We start from the raw sequence: 13,217 nt of genomic DNA on the forward strand, positions 1-13,217 counted from the left end.
ACAAAATAGATCTAAGGAATAGGATATAATTATGTCCAAATTTTCTGGCCAGCCAAAAATGACACATTAATCCATCCTTTTAGTCAATCAATCAGTCAAAAGGCAGTGTCCTAAGTGCTTGTGATTGAAAGGAAAAGCAAAAACCACTCTTTACCTCAAGGGACCTATGTTCTAATAGTTAGGACATTATATCCATAAAGTAATACATAAAAGGGGTTATAAGAGATACTTACAGAGTAGATATAAATTAACCTTAAAGAAGACATGCTCGCTAGGTAATAAGTGATAGTTTCCAGAACAGAGTTTAAATATCTTTGGCAATATGCACCAAATTGGAAAATTTTGACTTTTCAAACTCAAGTGCTTCTATAGCATTTCTATTTCTTTGTGGTTCAGTTGCCAATCATCTTGACAGAGTTCCTGCAGTCAGTGTACCAAGGCATCAACAAATTGCACTGACTATCTTTATCAAGTTTCTAGAGCATATGTTTTACCAGAAGGTGAGATAGAGTATATGCCGAGTATATATACTCATATAGAGTATAAGAGAAGTCTTCCAGCCTAACCTTTGCTATATTTGAATTATTTCTAAGCTTTTTATAAACAACAAAACACAGAATTTATAAACAAAACAAAACAAAAAAACCCCCAACAAAACCACCTTTCTAGGGGTTGCTGGAGAGTGGGGGGAAAAATCATAAGTGGGCAGCAGAATAGGGGGAAAAAATCATCTGTAAAATGAAGCAGCTAGTCAGCATTGTAGATAGGAGGTTAAATCTGAAATTAGAAAGTCTTGAGTTCAAATACTTCCTCATACCTTTAAAAAGATAGTTGTATGATCTTAGGAAAGTCACTTAACTTCTTTCTGGCTCAGTTTCCTCAACTGTTAAATGGTGATAATAATAGAACCTACATACCTAGGATTGTTGTATCAAATGAAATGATTTTAAGTGCTCTGTACAGTAGGCATTGTAAATGTGCTAGCTATTATTCTCATCATTATTATAGACAGAATTCATTTAAGGTACAATGACTTTTTATTGATGATTTTTTTTTAACATCACTATAATTTCCTCTAGTGTCCTTCCTCCTCTCCTAAAAAGAGTTATCCTATTTAACAAATTTGTTGTGAGTCTTTTCAGTCATATCCAACTTTCCAAAACTGCCTTTGAGTTTTTTTTGGCAAAAATGCTAAAGTGGTTTGCCATTTCCTTCTCCAGCTTATTTTACAGATGAAGAACTGAGACATGTAGAGTGAAGTGACTTATCTAGGGTCACACAGCTAGCATCAGAAGTCAGATTTGAACTTAGGTCCTCCTACTTTATTCACTATTTTCACCTAACTGTCCTATATAACAAATAGCATTTTTAAGACAAAAAGAATCTATAAATCAGATCAATATACCAAAAATCTCTGAAAATGTATGCAATGTATAATATTTGTGGACTTACCTCTACGAAGGGTGAGAGGAGGGTGGGAGCATCTTTTCCTTTCTCTTCTTTCTAGCCAAGTTTGTTCTTTATGTAATGTTCACTTGGGATCTCTGTGTGTTCTTTTTCATTGACACTGTTGTAATCATTGTGTATATTATTTTCTTGACTCTGCTTACTTCACTCTGCAGGAGTTCTTAGAGATCTTTCCATGCTTTCCTGTCGGTAATATTCCAGTAATATCCTCTTACATCCATGTACTACACAATGTTTAGTCATTTCTTAAATGATAGATCTATTTTGTTTCCAGTTCTTTGCCATCATGAAAAATGCTGCTATAAATATGTTGGAGTACATGAGGATCTTTTGTTCTGATCAATGGCTCCTTAGAGTGTAAGCCCAATAAAGGATATGGAAAGTTTAATCACTTTATTGGCATAATTCCAATTGATGGTCATCTTCATTGTTTCAATTCTTTGTTATCATAAAAAGTGCTACTACAAATGTTTTGGTGTATATGGGGGACTTTTTTCTTATTGCTGACCTTTTAGGTATATACTGAATAATAGAATTTCTACATCAAAGAGTAAAGAAATTTAGTCACTTGCATAATTCTGAATAGCTTTCCTAAATAGTTTTATCCAGGCACAGTTCCACTAATGTCGGTATTAGTTTGTCTATCTTTCATAACCCTTCTGACATTGTCATTTTTTGTCAATTTTCTTTGTGTGAGGTAAAACCTCAGAATTTTTTTTCTTTTATAATTGGTACAACAGGCTTTAAAAAAATATTATAGGATTAGTTGTCCTTAGACATATTTTTCTCTCAATATCCATGTTCTAACTCTTATTTCATGATAGACAGAAGTCAAAGTTTCTATTGTTTCAATGTTTCCAAGAAGTCACCCTATTTCATTTCCTAAAAAAAAAATAATAATCATTGCTCTATTGAATTGAAGGTCGAACACTACTTGAAGTTCAAGCAAAAGTTTTTCTTGTTCTCAGAGATCTGAGAAAATCTGAAAACAAGACAAGTCAAGGCATATGGTGGGACTTTGCAACCCAACTTAAAAAAAATGTATCTTTTAACAATTATTCTTAATTAAGTACAAAGAAAATACTGTATAAAAATTATGCAAGCATGAATATACTTGACTTTTTTTCCTCCAGATTCACTTTGATATGGCAACAATTTGCTACTGGAGCTGGGCAATTGTTATAAGGCTGTTAACTTTTGGGGGGCCATGGACCCCCTGATCAGTCTAGTGAAGTCAATGAACTCTTTTCAGAATATTTTTCAAAATACTTTCAGAATGATGTACAAAATAAACTTACATAAGAGTACAGAGGAAACCAATTTATCAAAATATATTTTAAAATAAATTCATGGATCCCTAGTTAAGAATTTTAGGAAGATACTTCATTGTATTCTATTACTTTTTTACACAAACAAAATAAGCAAGGATAGAAACATTTTTATTCAAGTTTTTATGCTAACATTTACCTAGGTACTTAGGGAATTGGGCAAAGGAGAGACAGGTACTGTGAATCAGGGCTTCTTACTTTTTCTCATGCCTTCTTTTTGCCTGAGAAATTTTTTCCATGACCCTGCGTATAAAGGTAAATAAAATGGGTATACTAATCAAATTTATTCTAATTTTATTTTAAAACACTATTCTAAAATAGCACTTTGATATACATATAATTTTACCATTTATTAGAAATGAAAGCAAATTTGCACACTGAGATAGATGTGCTTGTATTTTTACATAAAGAATTAAACCTTGTGGAATATTTGATATTTTTTATTGTTGCTAAATTTTTCATGACCTCTACATTCAATTAAGTCACCCAAGATAGGATTTGCCATCTACAGTTTAAGAAGCTTTACTGTGAACAACATAGCAACTTTTGCAAAACCAACTTTATACAGTACAACTAGCAATTTATTGTGCATAATATGTCATTGCTGATACAAAAGGCATAATGATAAGCAGTCTCCCTGCCCTAAAAGCTTACACTCTGCTCACAATGGCAACGGGTTATTTCTTTAGATTGGTAGCAAGATGCCATAACTATTTCCATGCTCATCTCAAGATTTTATTAACATTACTTTATATCAATTGATTTTAATTTAATTTATTTCAGTTGTGAAAAATGGAAACAGCACTTGGAATCAGAAGGCTTAATTTTGAATCTTGGCTCTGCCATATGTAACTGTGACCTTATCTCTGAGTTTTAGCTTTCTCATCTGTAAAATGAGGATAGTGATACTTGTGCTACCTTCTTCACAAGAGTTGTAGAGAGGATAAATGGAAATAATGTAGGTAAAAGTGTTTTAGAAATCATAAAAGTACTACAAATGGATATGAATGAATAAAACTATTATTGTTTATATGATATGCAATGTATCCTATTATATGTAATATAAACTATAATTATTATTATATAGATAACTGTAAACTATTATTATTAAATAGTCTGGAGGTATAAGAAAGAAGGCAAAGTGGAATGAAGAGAAGGTAGAAGTCCCAAGTTTAGGAAAGCTAAGGCTTAACTCTTATTTGGGATCTGAGTTTTCCTAAGAAGGGCTTGGCTTCTGTTAATTGCCAGGCTCACTACTAACAGTGCTGTCTACTTCTTTCTGCATCTCTTAGGATGGCAGTGCTCCCTATGGGGCCAGGTATGTGGGATCCATGGTAGCTGATGTTCACCGTACCCTGGTCTATGGAGGAATCTTCATGTACCCAGCTAACCAGAAAAGTCCAAAAGGAAAGGTAAAACCCAGGGTCTTTGTATCCCTTTTTCAGTTTTTCCCTGCTTTTTGGTAACGCCAGTGCTTGTTTGCATCTCTACCAAAGAACAATCAGATGGAAATGAAAATAGTTAAAACTCAATGATAAATGCTGAGATTCTAGAGAAGAAAAAAATTCTGTACTTAGAATGTCTTTCTCATCTACCTACATATAGCTTAAGAAATCCTATGTTTCAGGGCTCAGCTCAAATGCTTCTTTGGGAGGGAAATAAGCTTTTGCTTCCATTGATCCCTACCAATAAAAAGTATGGCATTCAATCTTTGACATGTGTATACTCTGACAGATGTTTTCTCCTGCAGGTCTCACAGGGTTGTACCAGACAGAGCCCTCTTGGCACAGATTACTATCTAGCCACATTTTTTTTCATTTTATGTGATTCCTATCTCCCTTAGATCTTAATCTAGTTAAGACGATGGTGGCCTTCCCCTAAGTCTTTTTCTATTTTGTGGATACCAGTGCAACATTTAAAAGATGTCTATATTTTTGGAAGCTTTACTCTTTTTACATGACTATTTGTCTTTTTTTCTAATCATGTATTTTATAAATAGTATTCTATATATCACTTTTTTGCATAAATCATTATTAAATAATGCAGTAGTCTGCTTATGCTCACTCTTAAATCTCTGTTCCCTTCTGTATCATTTGTAAGATTTATTCTTTGGTCACTATATTTGCTTAATTATATAAAATTATTCTAATATTTTTTATTGAGAAGGCATTGGGAATACAAATACAAAGAATGAAATCACTGATTTTTTTCAAGTAGTTTTCATTCTAATAATAATGTATTAGTATTTATCACCACTGATCTTTTTACCCTTCACATTTTATTTACTTTCATGCATTTCATAGTCCTAGCTAAGATGTCTTACCATTTCTTGCACATGCCAATTCTCATTTCTATGTCTTTTTACTGCATGTCTGTCCCCCTATACATAGTGTTCTCCTTTCTTATTTCTGCTTCTTTCACAATTCGGCTCAAATCCCACCTTCTGCAAAATTCCTTTGCTGGTCTCCCCAGCTTCTAATAATGCTTTCTCCTCTGATAGTAAATTGAACCTTTTTTTTTTTTTTTTTTTTTTTGGTCTTAATTCTTACTCAGCCCTCAGTAGTTAAATGGGTATGGTCTCAGACAAACTGAGACCTGATAAAGAACTCAACTTAGTATAACCAAGGTTAGCCACTATATTCTGGACTAATCATCTTGACTTTTGTTTTGCTACTGGACTTGGATGACTCTGGAGGAGAAAGTAAGGTTCATGATTTTGCACTGCTCTGCCCTCCTCATATCCAAATTTATATGCAAGTCAAGACTTTTCCTTCATGATATATCAGTTTTTGAAGAATGAACAACAGTTTGGTTGATTTCATAGGTACTAATGTTTCCATCCAGGTAATCCCCTCTCCTGGACACAAATCTGTGAAGCTTCTCTCAGTTTCTCTAGCATCTTGCTTAGCCTGGAGTCCTTAGTTAAGGTATTGCTTCTTCTATGAAAGAAAAATATGATCTGCCTACTTTTAGTTCAAAATCCTGAATCTTAAGCTGTAGACATTTTATAAAGGCAAGACCTTCACAATCAGTCATTGGACTGTGGGAAAACTTTTAGGAACTTTTCTCACCTACAAGGACAATCTCTTAGTTCTTAGCGCCTTGGATATAATAGAAATTTTCCTTTTCAAAAGTAGATTCATCTACTTCAACTTGATGATTATTAGAATAGCTAGCCAGCCAGCTAAGCGATGCCTACAGGCTTTAAGTCTGAACTTCCTTTTCACCAACAGCAGAATCTATTCAAAGTGTCTCTATGATTTAAGATCAAAAAATTATTTTAACTCCCTACCTAATATAGTTAATGCACCCATTTGGCATGATTTTTTTTTTTTTTTAGATTTTTCTTTTAACAAGTCATCAAGGACCATCTGGGTTTTTAGCATTTCTGGTTTGTTTCCAAGATTCCTTTTGGTCAGCCATAAAAATAATTTTGGGTGGGGGTGGTTGGGAAGTGGAAATAAAACTTCTTAGAATGAACTATTTCTGGGAAGGTACCCCTGTCTACCCCAGTCTTTTGTCCCAGATTTAATAATATTTATATAGGGCTTACTAAATGCCATGCATTGCGTTAAGTATTTTGAGAAATATTATCTCATTTAATCCTCACAACAACCCTGGGAAATAAATGCTATTATTATCCCCATTTTACAGATGAGGAAAATGAAGCAAACTGGTTAAACAAATTAGGGTCACACATAGTTATTAAGTGTCTGAGGCCAGATTTGTATTCACAAGGATGAGTCTTCCTGACTCCAAGCCTGGTACTATATCCACTGTACCACTTAGTTGTCTCTAAATTCTGCCTTTAATCCATACATAATGGCTATTCTCAAAACTTTCTAGGCATTCAACCTACAATTTTAAGATGACTTTACCATAAAACTAAATCAGACTGAAGGAGAAACATATCATCTATAGTATCACAATAAAATAAAGACTGAAAACAAAGAAGTTAGCTTTTTAAACCAATTACTCTTCACAGGGATCTATCTTTCTTCCCAGAAAATGATTATTTTGATGCCTTGGGAGTTATGATTTCTTACAATATAATCTTGCTGCATTGATTAAGATGATATTTTACTTATAGCAGAGGAGAATTTTTCAGTCAGTCTTTAGGCCCAGAAGAGGAGCTTCTATTTCAAGAGAGAGCTTGTTGCTCACCTTTGCTTCCTAATTAGAAGACAGATATCCCCCAAAGCATAAAGAGCAAAAATCTTGATTATTATAATTTCTTCCCAGGCTGATTGGCCATTGGCCTAGAGGGAAATCTAAAGACAATTGAAATGAGTGCCAATTGGCAGCTCCATCTCTCCCTAGAGGTCCTGTTCCATGTAGTTCTCATAAAAATGCTAAAGAGACAAAGGGGGTGGGATAATTTTAATCCTACTGTGTATTTTAAGAAATATTGGAATAAAAAATTCAAGATGGAAAATACAATCCATATCCAGAGAAATAACTATAGAATCTGAATGCATATCAGTGCACACTTTTTTCACTTTTTTTCTTTGTTTTTGTTTTTTAGTGGCTTTTCCCTTTTGTTTTATCTCTTCTTTTACAACATGACTAATGTGGAAATGTTTATATGATTGCATATGTATAACCTGTATCAGATGACTCGGCTATCTTGGGGAAGGGGGGATGGAAAGGAGGGAGAGAGGAAAAGTTTGAAACTCAAAAATCTTATTACAAATGAATGTTGAAAACCATCTTTACATGAAATTGGAAAAAATAAAATACTATTTACCTCCAAAAAAGAATTATAAAAAGAAAAATTGGGATTTCAGAGTTATTTTACATACATGTTTGAATGTGTTTCCCTGCAGCTCCGGCTCCTTTATGAGTGCAACCCAATGGCCTTCATCATTGAACAGGCTGGAGGTATAGCTACCACAGGCACCCAGCCAGTGTTGGAAGTGAAGCCAGAAGCCATTCACCAGAGAGTCCCTCTCATTCTTGGGTCTCCAGATGATGTACAGGAGTACTTGGCTTGTGTTCAAAAACATCAGCAAAGTGGCCAAGATGGACACTAACTCTATTTTGATTCCTCTTCTGTTCTCAAACCCTACAAATTACCCTGTGTCCAGCACTCCCTGTCCTGAATGGAAATTCTCTTTTGAAGATAACAAGGGTAACTTGTTATGTACATTGGAACAGAAAGGCAAAAAAAATGAACTCCTGAAGCCAGGTCCTGAAACAGGAAATGGCTCAATGAAAGGTGGTTAAAAACAAAATAAAACAAGATGGCTTTGTCTTGCTTCCTGGCATGCCAGTGAAATAAAGAGTCTTGGAATGCATTTGTTAACACACACACACACACACACACACACACACACAAAATTGGCAGTTATTCAAATTCTGACAGGGATGAAAGTGCTCTTAGATTTCACCACTATTGATTTTGAAATTTGAATCTGACCTACTCTATAGTGGTTCAATTTTTTTTTTTATGTGATAAAGTATATGTGTATATCTATATATATCTACTTGTAGATATAGATATAGATATATGAACATATATTTACATATGTGTGGTACAAATGCACATATGTATACACACATGCATTCATTTTCTTGGAAATCATTTCTGTTCTAATAGAAAACCTCCTAGAAGGTTTTCCTTTTGAGCAGTTCTGAAGTCTTTGATGTAAATTTTGAGGGACAACTAGGTGGTACAATGGATAGAGTAGAAAATTACAAAGAGAGTCACGTCAGAAACGACTAAAAAATTACTAAATAACAAACACTATTGGCCTTGAGTAATCAATAAAACCTTGCTTGAAGCAAGAGTTGCTTAGTCATTTAAAAACAAGTGCCTCTTTTTCACTGCCTTTTGCCCTCTCTTTTATGCTCTTTATGAGGGACTTGGACAAAATGTCTTCGTGGTGCAATGTAAAAGAGGTCAGAATTAGAAGCAAAGACCTTTGTTCAAAGCCTCCCCCTCCCCCTTGCCATTTATGGGATCCTGGACAAGTCAATTAACTTTGCTAAATTTCACTTTCCTCATCTGCAGGATGAGGGGTTGGATTGGATGCCCCAAGATCCCTTTTATTTGAATCTGATTCTATGAATTGTTCAAGATGAACTTCCACTCAAATTTTGAGGAGTACTAGACTTGAAACAAAGAAGCTGTGACTCCTGAAACTATGGTTTGCTTGATCATGATTTCATAGAAGTGAGAGCTTCGAATGCACAGAAATCATCTGAACCTCAGTGCAAGACTGAGCTGGAAGATGCTTAAGAGTTCTCTAATCCAACTATTTACAAAGTAGAAAACTAAGGAATAGGGAAGTATTCCTACAATTACAAAGACAGTTAAGTAGCAAAGACAGGATTTGATTCCAAAGCATATTTTCAATCCAATCTCATATCAAAGAGGAGAAAACTAAAACCCCGCAATGAAATAACTTCCTTCAAAGTCACATAGATAATAAGAAAATGAAAAGAAATTTTTTGTCAGGCCTTGCAGCTCCAAATCCAGGAATCTCTTCCGTTGTTTTCTAATTCAATTTTTTTTCAATTAATAAAAATATACCATTCTCTCCCTCTGACCTTCTCCCTCTCTATTATGAAATAGAAAAAAAAAAAAAAATCCCCCACCGAAAACCTTGCTACAAAAATAAACCATCAAGCAAAACAAATTGCTCCATTGACCTATTTCCCCAAACATGTCTCAGTCTGTACTCTGGTTGAGTGGCATTCTGAGCTTTTCCAAGTTTTTCAGAATTGTTTATCTTTAAAATATTATTGTATTTTATTTCTTGGTTCTACCTACTTTACTATCTGTTCATAGAAGTCATTTCCGGTTTTTCTGAAATCATCCCCTTCCATTATTTCTAGAGCACAATATATCACATTCAGAAGATAATTAAATGGCTTAGTAGATAGAGCACTGTGGTCAGCAAGACCTGAACTGATAGCTGGTCTTAGACCCTGTTATTTAAACATGAACAAATCATTTAACTCATTTGCCTCCATTTCCTCAACTGTAAAATAGTGCCTAATTCTCAGGATTGCTGTGAAAATGCTTTGTAAAGTGGTATATAATAGGCACTATATGAAGGATATCTGTTATTTTTACACTCATATGCCATGACTTGTTCAGTCATTCTTCAGATGAGTTTCTGATTTTTATTGGAAAAATATCTCAGAAGGGGGAAAAGGTTCATTATCATCTTCAGTTCATAAATTGAGAAAAATAAAGAATACTTGAGTCAAGTCACTTTATAATAACAACATCCCAGTGAGCTAGTGAGAAATCAAATCTAACTAATTATGCTGTGCTATCTTTAATCATAAGACTTCTTTCTTGGAAGACTGATAATATGTTCATAAACTATTTCTTGGAAGCTAAACTAAAACCACATGACAGGATCTTGTGGTATAGTCATATTACAAAAGCTACTTAGAAAAATAACAGGGAACAAACATCAGGATATATAAGAATTCATTGCAAATATTTCTTTAAATTGGTGGTTTATAATCTATGTCCTTATTTTTATTATTAAATAAGATCATTAATATTTTAAAATGTTTTTATTTTTAAATTCTAAGTTTGGCCACATAGAAATACTTGTATTGTGTCATAATCAATACTAATTAATTTGCTTGCCATCTATTTCTTTTATAATACCTTTATAAACTGTTATTTAAACTAGGCAAATCATTCAACTCATTTCCTCAACTGTAAAAAAGTGCTTCTTCTTTCTATACCTTTGAAGGGAAAAAATGTCATGGAAGGGAGGATGAATGGCATTTAATTTCATTAAAGAGATACAATTAGTGTAGAAGAAGAAACAAATGATGGGGGTGAACCCTGAAACTGTCCTTGACTTTTAGGATGAGCCCTGAAACTCTCCTGATAAAGACCCATCCTTTGGGGCGGTTAAGTGGTTTCATTGGCCCAGAACCACTCCCTACTTAGCTCAAACTTAGCTGGAGATCTGGACCTGATATTTCAATTGAGTAACTGCACCCTTTATTGAGCTGAATCTAGGCCTAGAGGCAATAACAACATTGAAGTAATTTTATTGAATTAAAACTTCATTCTCAGATTTCCTATTAAAGGGCAATTTTAAACTCATTTCTTTGCAGAGGCCCAAAGCAGGATTATTCCTTTTCAAGGAACCTCTTTCCTTGGCATAGCTGCCTGTCAGGACTGCTGCCCACTGTGAAGACTTTCTCTTCCCAATGTTAACACCTCTGTTTATCTCTCTTCCAGGATTTCTCTGCTAGGACTTTTATCTCTCTTCCAGGACTTTGTTACTTGGAAGTTGGTATTCCTAGCAAAACCTGACAATAGTCAGCTGTAGTCCAAATAATATTTTTAATCCAATCTCATTTCAAAGGGGAGAAAACTAAAACCCAGCAGTGAAATAACTTCAAAGTCCCACAGATAATAGGAAAATGAAAAGAAATTTTTACGCAGCTCCAAAATCCAGGAATCTGTTCCATTGTTTTCTAATTCAATTTTTTTTCAATTAATAAAAATCTGCCATTCTCTCCCTCTGACCTCCTCCTTCTCTATTATGAAATAGAAAAAAAATCCCCCATGAAAACTTTGTTACAAAAATAAACTATCAAGAAAAACAAATTGCTCCATTGACCTATTTCTCTAAATATGTCTCAGTCTGTAGGGCCAACAATAAAGTTCCTTTTGCCAGTCTAACATTTTGGGTTCGTGAAGTCTTTCACATTGGACCTGCGCTGACCAAAGAGGCGTTCTTAGTACTCTGCCTTGCCACTGACTGCATCATTTTGGTTCCCTGAACCGCATCATTTGGTTCCCTAACCTCATCACCAATATTAGAAAATCGGCTGTAAAATGTCTCCTGTGAATCAGCTAATATATTTACACATTTGAGTTTATATATGGTCTTTTAATGCCTCTGGGTGTCGTGCTTAATTCCCTCTTACATACACCTCATTGTTCCTCGGAGTTTTTTGTTGGAGGGATTTGGAATAAACAGTCAAGTGGGTAGAAATCTAAAACTTGTAGATGCACGCCCAATTCAGACAGAACTCTATATAGATTCCTGAGTCTCCAAATGAAATGATTCTCTTCCACTGAAAGAAAAAGACAAGAAATTCTGCCTACCATTACAAAACCATTACTTTCTCATTAAACTTGATTTTCCCCAATATTTCTGGTCTTTTTCTGTGTGGACTTAATCTTGTTTAATTCAATAGAAATATATTAAGTGCCTACTATATGGAAAATATTATGTTTTATCATGGATTTGAATCCATGATGTTCTCAAGAAGCAGTATACAGATAAATATAGTACAAGGCAGAGTAAGATGGAAATCAGACATCCAGACAAAGCATCCTAGGAAAATTTGAAGTAGGAGAGAATATTTTTAGTTGGAAGAATTAGGGAAAGCTCCTGGGATCTGAACCAAACCTTAAAATGGATTCTGAAAGATAAGGCCCTGCTGTAGGCTACAGCACTAGCCAGCAAACTAAAATTTCAAAGCCAAGAAGGAATCTTGGATATGAAGTAGCCAGTGAGAAGAGTTAACTAGGTGCTGCAGTGTATAGAGAGCCAGGTCTGGAGTTAGGAAAGCTTATCTTTCTGAGTCCCCAACACTTACTAGCCTGTGTAGCCTCTTCACCCTCAGTTTCCTCATCTGTTGTTTGCCTCAGTTTCCTCATCTGTAAAAGAAGCTGGGGAAGGAAATGGCAAATCATTCCAATATCTCTGCCAACAAAACCCTAAATTGGGTCACAATGAGAAACAACTCTGAAAAATAACAAATCTGATACTCATTCTTCCAGAAGAGGATTATTTGTCAGAGATTCTGAGAAGTTAGTCTACCTAAGCAGCTGCAGAATTGGAATTAAAAGCTCCATTTATTTAATCCTTGTCTGTGAGGCAAAGTATTATATTTTATACTATATGCAAAGTATTATGTTTTATCATGGATTTGTAATTGATAAAGTAACTGTTCTCAAGAAGCAGTATACAGTTTGCAGGGGGGGAACATACATGATAAACTAATTATTCACAATTTTTTTTAAAGATATGTGTGTGGGGATAATTAACATTACAACATGTTCTTTAATGTGATAATATGGAAAGAACATTCAGTTTGGAGTCACAGGTCTTGGAATCTAATCCTGACTGGGTGGATAAAGTTCATTTACAAGTCTTAATGTATCATTTTCATTACTTTTAAAGTGCAGAGGTAGACAAGAGATGCCCTTTAAAACTCTTTCCAGCTCTATGATCCTCAGAACCTCTAGAGTTCAGGATTAACCAGTTTAAGGAGGAGACATAAATTTGAGTCCTGCCTCAGGCGCTAATTTGATTATATCATCCAAAGTAACTCAGATAACCCCTCAGGGCTTCATTTGTAAAATGAGGGAGTTTGGAATAGATGAGTTATTCTGTCCCTTTCAGACTAAAATTCTGTAATTCT

At 34.5% G+C, this 13,217-nt stretch overlaps 1 protein-coding gene across 1 annotated transcript in view; it reads left to right on the forward strand.

Annotated features, from left to right (window-relative positions):
* The window catches only part of LOC100932503 (fructose-1,6-bisphosphatase isozyme 2), a 55,139-nt gene extending 47,066 nt beyond the window's left edge, over nucleotides 1-8,073 (forward strand). The window contains exons 6-7 of the mRNA XM_003761303.4: nucleotides 4,088-4,207; nucleotides 7,622-8,073. Of these exons, the coding sequence (XP_003761351.1) occupies nucleotides 4,088-4,207; nucleotides 7,622-7,828 (327 nt within the window). The 3' untranslated portion in view covers nucleotides 7,829-8,073. The remainder of the gene's footprint in view (nucleotides 1-4,087; nucleotides 4,208-7,621) is intronic.
* The last annotated feature ends 5,144 nt before the right edge of the window (nucleotides 8,074-13,217 follow it).

The sequence above is a fragment of the Sarcophilus harrisii genome, chromosome 1, assembly GCF_902635505.1.
Source record: "Sarcophilus harrisii chromosome 1, mSarHar1.11, whole genome shotgun sequence".
NCBI lineage: Eukaryota > Metazoa > Chordata > Mammalia > Dasyuromorphia > Dasyuridae > Sarcophilus > Sarcophilus harrisii.